Consider the following 9,844-nt stretch of genomic DNA (forward strand, 5'->3'; position numbering starts at 1 on the left):
AGAACTGGATATTCACATGCTACCCTCTGTAAATTACCCTCCATGCTTGCCTTTGGAACACAGTAACTACATTGTGAGGAATCACAAACAAGCCCAGGTGGAGAGACTTCACATAAAAACCCACATGGAGAGGAATTAAGGTGGCCAGGGTATAGCTAGCATCTTCTACCAGACACCTGCATGAACAAGCCTTCAGAAGATTCCAGACTCAGCATTTAAATCTAGCTGAAGCCCCACACATCACAAAACAGGACAAGCTGTCCCTGAGATCCAAACTCCTAATTTACTCCTGAGCACCAATGGTCATTTCATGCCACTACCTTTTGAGACAATTTGTTACAAAGGCACAGTAACCAGAACAACAAATATTACAATGAAATGAAAAGAAAAAATATTTCCAGTGCCTAGCATAAAGTCTCAGTCCTATTTGCTAAATTTCAAAATTGCTAACAGTTGTAAACTTACTTCAGTTTAATAATTTGTACAGCCTCTTACCTCCAAACTTCCAGAATGTGCTGCCCAATGTAAAGGGGAAAACTTATGGAGAATGTCTGCTTCATTTATGCTGGCTCCTCGTTCTATTATATCTGAAAGCTGCTTTACGTCTCCAGCCCGTACAGCATCATGTATGTTACCAAAATGCACTTTCTTCCGGGCACCTATGAAAATCAAATTAACGTATATCACAAAACTTAAAAAAAAAAAAAAACTAAAGCAATGATTCAATAGAAAGCACAAAGTCACTTTGGCTTTCCAAACAATTTACTACAAAGATGTTTGTGATTAACATTTCAATCACACTTCCATTTCAGCTCTAACACATAAACAGCACAGAAGTTACCACTCCCATAGGTAAAGAAAAAGCTGGACAAAAGGAAAATCAACAACTTTTCTTGGATTCATCAGAGAACCAAGGTCTCAGAGCCAGTTGCCTCCCTGAGTCTGGAGAGACACACAAATACAGAGAAACACAAACAAGTTCAGCTTACCTGGAGCAAAAGCCACTGGAGCCATAAACTTCGAAGCACTGAAATGGTAATTTTGACAAACTGCTAGAGGCTGGGCAAGTATTAGACTACGAGTGAGAAACTCTCTGGGGCTACAGTCTTAGAAGGCCCCCACATTTTCATAGATTTTACCCCACCAGGGTAAATCCCACCAGGTTATCACTGTGAAAAGAAGAATCACTTCATGTCTTTGGCAGGGAAAGGGGGAAAGTAACCATTCTGAAATACACCCAGTGCATTCTCCACAAGAGAGGCCTAACTCTCCAGTGATTTTACCAGAGCCCTATCTCACATAGGCTGATATATTCTACAATCTATATTTCTTATCCTTCTCATATGTACTACACTAAGAAAGGAAAGGCAGGTCACAATGTTTACCTCATAACACTCCAGTGGTCTTATATTTTATAATTTAATGTTCCAAACATCAAGACTACATTGTGACTGTGAAATATTTTAATGTGTATCTTAAGCCAGAAGCAACAAAGGTACCTAAGCACGAACAGTTGTTGGAGGAGAAAAAAGTAGAGAGTTTAATCAAAGTATATCCTGAACAAAAAAGCACAATTCCTGACCTCAAATGGTTTTTGAATTTTTGGTAGATAATCTATGCAATCTATACTACTATTTATCTATGTATATGTCCTTTCTCCACAACTCAAATGCTAATTTCTTGAGGGCTAGTATATCTTATATCACTCCTTAACAAAATGCTGCACATTTTACTCAAAAATCCTTTCTGAGCATCTACCGTGTGCCAAGCACTGTCATAATATCTTTCCCTGCCTACACCTTAACCCTTTCCTTATTCAATATTATCACAGTGCTTGGCAGGCAGAAGCTAAGACAGTGAACAGGATATAAGAAACCATACCACCTGGCCTTGAATGTTTGGGAGTATTTTTCTTTGGGGGCTATAATATATCACAGAAAATGGCTGAACCTCAAAAAATTAAGTCATTAAGGGTGTTATCAATAGTCTTTGCTCAAACCAAGATGGCACAAGAATCTCACAGCCACAAGTTTCCCGGTCAGTTCTCAATAACAGCACACGACCAGGGAAAAAAGCACCAGTGATGGCATCATCCAGGGGGAAATAACAGATTTAAGGAGAGGATGGAAGAAAAGTTAACTAAGGGAAAGGGAGAGTCAATGGAGTGGAAGGAAGAAAACTAGGTAAGTCTAAAGTCATCTCCACAGGGTCAAATGTTGCAGAGAAGCCACGAGTCTAACATTTAACAAGCGTTTATGTCAGTCTGGACTAGAAGTCTCAGGAATAGCGCAGGTGGAAAGAATGAGAGGAAAGCTGGAGTGAAAGAGGATGAGAAACAGGTGAGCTTTGGGACCCACTTAAAACAAGTCAATTAAGGGAAATTAGGAGTCACAGCTGAGAAAGGAAACTGCCAGAAAGGGCCAAAGCAGATATGGATGAAATCAGAAAAGAGTGGCAGAGACAAAGGCAAGCGAAGCAGTCTGACTCACACGGGGTTGCACTCTCCCTAGAGGAGGTGGAAGGGCCTGAATCGGACACCCCTGGCATGGTGCGATCCTTCCGACTCCGGGGAGGACCTGAGTCCAGGCCCCCGCTGCTGCGGCGGTCTTCACTTGCTGTCACCCACGAGCCATTGCAGTGGCTGCCTTCGTCGTCGCTAAGATCGGGTGCCCGATCCTCCCGGGTTTTCTCCCAAGAGTTCCTGCTGCGGAAGCCCTCGTCTATACGTTCTCTCTCCCAGAAGCCACGGAGGCAGCGGCTGGCGTCTACGCTGACGCTCACCCCGGAGGAGTCGCTAGCCGCGTAGCCGCGGTCTTCACTTACTCCCTCCCAGGAATTACTGAGGCTGTGGCCGCCATCGACACTCCCTTCCTCCCAAGAGTCACTGAGGCGGCGTCTGCAGTAGTCACTGCCTCTCTCCCCGGAGTGACTGGGTTGGGGGTCCGGGACTACTCTGACACCCTCCCAAGAATCACTGAAGCACAGGCCGCGGTCTTCTCTGACCAGTCCCTCGCAGTCACTAGTTTGGTGGCTCCCGACTTCACTTAAATTCACGTCGCTGCTGCTGAAGCTTTGGTCTCCCCTTACTCTCTCCCAGGACCTACTGGGACGGCGCCCACCGTCTCCCGTAACTCTCTCCCGAGAGACACTGCCCAGGTCTTCACTGACTCTTCTAGAGTCACTGCCGGAGAAACCGATGTCTTCACTTAGTCTTCTGCTAGAGTCCCTACAGAGGTGGCCGCCGTCTTCACGGATTCTTTCCCTGTCTTCGCTGGGACTACAGTCCTGGTCTTCGCTAACTCTCTGCCTTAATTGGCCCCGGCGTTGGCCGTGTCGGCCGTTTATCCTCCACACGCGGTGGCTACTGAGGCGGCCGCCGTCTTCGGCTGCTACTCCCCGCGAGTCGCTCCGGCGGCGGCCGCCGTGGGCTAGTACCCTCTCCTCCAAGCTGCTCTCCAGCCTCCCGACTCCAGCCACCCGGGTGGAGGTGTGCAGGAGCCGCTGCCTTGGAAACGGGTAAACTTCCGGCGTGCTGCGGTCATTTCCTGTTCCTCACGGCCTTGCGTCACTTCCGGCTTCCCCTCCACCTTTTTCTAGGCTTCTCCTCTAGAGACGTCGGAGGGTGGTAAGGACAGGTTTTTGTGAAATTCCGTACGGCTTCACATCCAAATTATCTAGGCCCTTTTTCTCTAATGGCCTAGCATCCGTCGCGCTTTCCATGGCTCAACGAAGCAGGTTGGAGGTTCCAGGACTGCAGTTTGCGTAGGTGACCTGTGTCGCGCGGGCCGGGTGGGGCCTTTCTTCGTCCTTGACAAACCTAGTATAGTTTCTCAGTGCTTGCTGGAGCATTGGAGGAAATATGTTCTTACCTTAGCGTTTCACAGGTGCGGAGAAAGACCCAAAGGAAAAGTTAGCAGCTGCAGCCGCTTTCATTATTAAATGCTTATTAGTGCCAGGCTCTTCGGTAATTGCTTGGTACTTAATTCTCAATAATTTTTTTAAGGTAGGTGTTGTCTCTGGTTTGTAGGTTAGCCGATTCAAGGTATCAGTAATTCGTTAAGGACAAACAGGTAAGTTACGGAACCAGTATAAACGCAGGTCAATAGTCAAAAGACTGCCCCAGGGTTCCTGACTCCCAAATCCAAGGCTCCTTTTAATGTAAAATGTTCACTTTCAACAGTTTGGCTCAAATCTTCTTATCTAACCTTATTGCTTAACATATTCTTCCATTCACTCTTTATTGAAAATAACCGGGTGGGGCCAGGGGCAGTGAGGCACTTGGGTGGCTCAGTTGGTAGAGCACGCGACTCTTGATCTCAGGGTGATAAGTTCCAGCCCCACGTTGGGCGTGGAGCCTTCTTAAAAGAAGAAGAAAATACATGGGTTGGATTTAGTGCTAGCAGCAGAGAATACAGTAGAATTCTTGGCCCTCCAAGGGTATCACCCACCTTAATTCCCCTTTCAACTTTTTTTTTTCCCTTTTCCCCCTCCTTCTTTCTTTGCCACAGGTTTTGTTCTTAAACACATTTGGGAAATTACCTTGACCCTATCTTATCTCTCTTGAAGTACAGTAAGTTGACTTTAACTTCCATAGCCTCTTGTAATAGTGATAATACTAATAATTGCCATTTGCTGAGTTTGTGTGAGTGTGAGTTTGACACTGTACTAAGTACTTTCTGTTAGTTTTGTTATTTAATCCTTAACGTAACCTATCGGAACCGTATTATTCTTCCTTTTTACAGATAGAGACAAAAAGCACCAAAGTTAATGCCTGAAGATTCACAGCTAGTAAGTATTAAGTACCTGAATTAGGTATCCAACCTAGAGCTTTGATTTTTGCTGGACATAATTCTCAAAGTCTCTGAATTTCCACAGCCTTTATTAGACCACTTTTCACATTATTTTAAAATTACTTATTTAACAGTTGATCTTCACCCTAACTCCCCAAGGACTCTGAGCTTCTGGGAGGTAGGGGCTGTATTTCTTGGTGTTCCTGACATTTGGAATACTTCGTTTGAGGGGAGAGCTTAGTAGCTGTAGTGTGGGTAGCATGTGACTTGATGGTCAGTTGTTTGTCGTGGATGAACTGAGAGAATGAAAATCATCTTTTTTTTTTTTTTTTTTTTTAAAGATTTTATTTATTTATTTATTTGACAGATCACAAGTAGGCAGAGAGGCAGGCAAAGAGACAGGGGGAAGTAGGCTCCCTGCTGAGCAGAGAGCCCGATGTGGGGCTCGATCCCAGGACCCTGGGATCATGACCTGAGCCGAAGGCAGAGGCTTTAACCCACTGAGCCTCCCAGGCGCCCCGAAAATCATCTCTTTTACAGCTGGGAGGGAATTTGGGATTAGTCATCCCAGTCTGCTTATTTTTAGAAATAGAGCAACTGAGGTGTTTTGTCTTATCAGACATCGATTGAGTTATTTTAATAGGGGCCAGTTTCTATGCTAAATGATTTACAAATAGTTTCAGACTTAATCTGTATTATTCTGTTTTTACAGATGAAGAAACTGCTCACATTTGGCCAAGATCACATAATAGGAGGTGGGGAATTGGAACCCACTCTGACTGACTCCAAATTAATAGAGAGTTTGTAGCCACTTACATAATAATGGTAAAGGTTTCATTTGTTGCTATATGGGTAAATTCAGTGAGGGTCAGCACATCCTTAAAGGATGCACAAATGGCAGGAAGGATCAGAAAAGAAAACCAAAATAGCAGAGAAGCAGAAAAAAGAAAATCTCCCAAAATAAACGTAAAGGAATAAAAATAAGATATTCATGAAATAGAAAATAAAATTGATAATATTGCCTTCTGTTTGAAAAGAATAGACACTTAGCAAATCTAAAGAAGAAAAGGGAAGAAAACAGTATTTGGAAAAAAGGGAACATATTACAGATAAGAGGGACTTCCAAAATTGGAAGTGAATCTAGAATAGCCTTATACAGATAATCTTGAAAATTGACCTGGACAATTTTCTAGGAAAATACAGATTCCGAAAAATTGGCTCTACAGTTAGAAAACCTTAATGAACTGATAATCATGAAAGAATGCCCTATATATCCCTGACGAAGGTCACCAGGAACAAAACATAGAGAAGAATGGGAGTGTGTCCCAACTATGAAAGGAGCATAACTATAGCAGACTCTAAAAGATAGTAAAATAAAATATAGCTCAGTCTCACTTAAAAATACATGCAAAAAAAAAAAAAAAAAAAAACTAAGGAGACTGTGACCCAGCAGTGCATTTAGAGAATAATGTCATAACCAAGTTGGGTTAATCTTACGTGTACAAGGATGGTCAACATCAGACAAGTAATGAAAATTTTCTACATTAGTGGATAAAGGAGAAAAACTATGACTTTAATTGATACTGAAAAAAACACTTGAGATTTACTGATTTTTTTAAAAATACGATTTATATTAAGTAACAAAAGGAAGTTTGCTTAACTGGAGGAAGGGTATCAACCAGCAGTAAACAAACAATTTCATGATCCAGGTTATATCTTCTGTCATTCATACAATTCAACATTGTTCTGAGAATTTTGGATCCAGTATAGTAGTGATAAGTGAGATAAGGTATGAAATTAGAAAGGAAGAAATAAAGATAAATTGTTTACCTGGAAAATCCATAAGACAGCATTGTCAGGAAGATGGTAAGCTCTCAGCAAGATACAGATGATTTTTTATAAACTATATAATTAACTTTTAAATGTAAAGAACTCCTATTAGCACCAACAATGGTGAAACATTCTAGAAATCTATCAAGAAATAAGCCAAACCTACATTAAAAATCCATAAAGCTTTATGTATATTACAGAAGATTAGAATAAATGAAAAGATATGCTTTGTCCCTAGGTGAGTAGGCTCAGTGTTTAAAGATCAGATTCTACTCAGATTATAAATTTGTTGCATTTCAATTAAAAATTGTAACAATTTTTAATGGAGAAAAACAAGACGATTTTTTTTTTTTGTTAAGATTTTATTTAATTATTTGACAGAGCGAAAGTAGGCAGAGAGGCAGGCAGAGGGGGAGGGGAAAGGAGGCTCCCTGCTGAGCAGAGAGCCCAATGTGGGGCTTGATCCCAGGACCCTGAGACCATGACCTGAGCCAAAGGCAGAGTCTTTAACCCACTGAGCCACCCAGGCACTCCACAAGACAATTTTTTATCTCAAAGAATGTAGGTGCAAGATTAACCAAAATGTTTTTTTTTTTTTTTAAATAAGAATGAGAACTCACCCAAATACCCATCAGAACTATAAAGCTAGGGTATGTATAACAGGGAGGTAACTGGAATATGACTGGACAAGTAGTGGAACAAACTAGAATTCAGAAATATATGTATACACTTATTATAGCAGTAGCCTTTCAAATAGAGAAATGTAAGCTCTTCATTTTCATGTGCAAAAATTTCAGTTTTAAAGATACTATCAAAGTGCTAGAAGGAAATACAGGAATTTGTTGTTTATATCTTAGGAAGTCCTTCTTAAGCAATACAAGCCCCAGAGATCACAGAGAAAACATAAACATTTAAAAGCTACATTACCATGAAGTTTAGACCAGAGGTAGACAATGTTTATTACCAAGTCTGAGGAAAGAGTAACTCTAGAAAAACTAATGAACAAAAGTGATGAAAAATACCAAAAGCAAGTACACAAACTAACGAATGTTGTACGTCAACTGTACTTCAGTTGGGGGGGGTGAACAAAATTTATTGAACTCATTAGGAATACTCTGCACAGCACTATGATAAAAACTAAAAGATGGATAGAGTGCTAAAAGAGGTCTGAAGACCCTGCTGGTGAGAGATTAAATAGGAAAGACAATTTGGCAGTATCTTTCGAAACTCTAAACATACGTTACCCTTCAGTCAGAAACTACCCAGTTGTAAAATCTTCAAAATAACATTTTGTTGTAGTAGGTTAGTCATTGCAAAGTGTTATGGTTGTAAAAGGACACTTTTCACTTCAGTGAAACAGTGCTGAATTATGCTACATGCCTATGAAATAATTACACAGTTGTAGAAATGAGATATACGTTATTAACATGGAAAAAGATAAAGTGAATGAAAAAAGGCAATACATATGCAACCTCATTTAGTTTTTTAAAGTTTTTTTTTCAAAGGATCTAACTCAGTATAGAACAAGAAAGATGTAAAAGACTTTTTTAATTTTACAAAAATTCTAAGTAAAAATACAGAAGCACAGGAAAATATGTATAAAGCAAAAGAAAGTACTTCTAAGGAGTACGTGGGTCAGGAAAGATTAAGAAGCTAAGAAAAACACTGGTTTTGGCAGTGTTTTGCACTGGTTTGGCAGTTACCAATTATTGGTAACACTCAGAGGAGTCAAGATATAAAAACCCCAGTTGCACAGGATGTCAAGGTAAGTGAGGAACTGACTGAAGGAAATGTCTCACGTGAACCATTCCAGAACACACTGAAGTGGGAATCTTGGCATTCTAGAGAAATGGAGCTCTTTGTAAGTAGGAAACTTAAGGTTCCACCTCTCAGCTTTTCCAGAGGGCTCTGCCTAAATCCCCCATAAATCAGCTCTTTGAATTTAGTTCCAGAGGAGGGAGCGGGGCCAACCCCAGGCCAAAAATTCAATTAAATGTGTTTTGGTAACCAACTTCCTTAGGCCTAAATAGCTAAATACTCTCTTCTCTTGCTTCCCAGGCATTCTTGCTCTCCTTTTGATGGACACCTCTCCAAACTTTCACCCTGCAGGTGCTTTTTTGCTCTTGTTTAACTTGCTCTTTCCCACCTGCACAACTCTATAGGATTAGGAGAAAACCCTACTTTTAGAGAAGTGCAGGCCCCCCCTTTTTTTTCTTTTTTTACAATAGCCTGACTCCATTTCTACCTCCAGATTATCTCTTCTTTGCTAAAAACTTTTCACTTGCCAGCACAGTGAGATGCCATGTATTTTTCTGAATATTTTTGTATAAACTTCTTGTAGTATTTAGTAGTTGCTAAACAGGTTGTAAACAAAGTTTGGGAAAACAAAACGAATTGTCTATTTTGGGTTTAGTTTTTACTTGAAAATCTGAATTTTTATTATATAGGTAGGTCTTTTTTTTTTCTGAAGCTTATTTTTAGCTAAGTAACAGATAACTTAGGTTTAACTTTACTGTTCTGGAAAATACTTCTAAGTTTTAAGTAAGCAGATTATGTTAAAATCAGAACATAGAGGGTACAAACAATGAAATTTTCAGGTTTGGGGAAATGTTTTAGTTCTCACAAACTTCAGCTCTTCAAAAAATATTTCATCTTACATGAGGCTTTCTTGGGTTTTCCTTGCTACACTTTACAGTGTAGATTACTTACTAGTTTTAATTCCCATTGATAGGTGTTGACTATTATTTTTCCATCTTTTGGGACTACGAAGTTGTTGTTTTCTAGATCAGTTATCAGATCTAGCTATTCAAGTTACCCAAGGGGTTTTTAAAGTTCAGATATAATTGACATTATTTGCATGTTAGAGCTTTCTAAATGGTAGAGGGATCTCAGAGTCTGCTAAATGAGACCCTTCAGAGACCATCTGTTCTTAATATTTGCTGATGGTAATGCAGCAAAATTTGGGGGCCACACATCTAAATCACTGCCCAGTATCCAACCTCCTACCTCAAAGAAAAACTAGGAATTGGATTTTCAGTTCCAACTATTAAGTACCTGTGATCATCTCAGAGGAAGTATTACCCCTCTGCCACTTCAAAGCTTATTCCTTTTGTGCTATTGATAAATCTCTGGTCTGTCCGTCCTCTCTCAACAGGTCTCTCCATTGAACTCCTTTTAACATGTATGTTAAACATCTTTTTGTCTCATTCTAACTACAGTTATAT

The 9,844-nt window shown here is 40.5% G+C and overlaps 1 protein-coding gene and 1 long non-coding RNA gene across 3 annotated transcripts in view; one reads left to right on the top strand and one right to left on the bottom strand.

Moving 5' to 3' along the window:
* ANKRD42 (ankyrin repeat domain 42) overlaps positions 1-3,470 on the bottom strand; it is a 62,527-nt gene extending 59,057 nt beyond the window's left edge. The window contains exons 1-3 of one of the 2 annotated variants that reach the window (XM_032852956.1): positions 2,490-3,470; positions 2,354-2,356; positions 496-659 (exon numbers count right to left, since the gene is read on the bottom strand). In XM_032852956.1, the coding sequence (XP_032708847.1) occupies positions 496-659; positions 2,354-2,356; positions 2,490-2,547 (225 nt within the window). In that variant the 5' untranslated portion in view covers positions 2,548-3,470. Of the gene's footprint in view, positions 1-495; positions 660-989; positions 1,028-2,353; positions 2,357-2,489 lie in introns of those variants that run through there. The other variant, XM_032852957.1, reaches the window with a different exon arrangement.
* An 88-nt stretch (positions 3,471-3,558) lies between these two features.
* Positions 3,559-5,616, top strand: LOC116865004. The gene is made up of 4 exons (XR_004382141.1): positions 3,559-3,762; positions 4,509-4,570; positions 4,743-4,788; positions 5,503-5,616. It is a non-coding gene; the product is annotated as an uncharacterized LOC116865004 (long non-coding RNA).
* The last annotated feature ends 4,228 nt before the right edge of the window (positions 5,617-9,844 follow it).

Source organism: Lontra canadensis, unplaced genomic scaffold (genome assembly GCF_010015895.1).
Source record: "Lontra canadensis isolate GAN:19392208 unplaced genomic scaffold, GSC_riverotter_1.0 scaffold7, whole genome shotgun sequence".
Lineage (NCBI taxonomy): Eukaryota > Metazoa > Chordata > Mammalia > Carnivora > Mustelidae > Lontra > Lontra canadensis.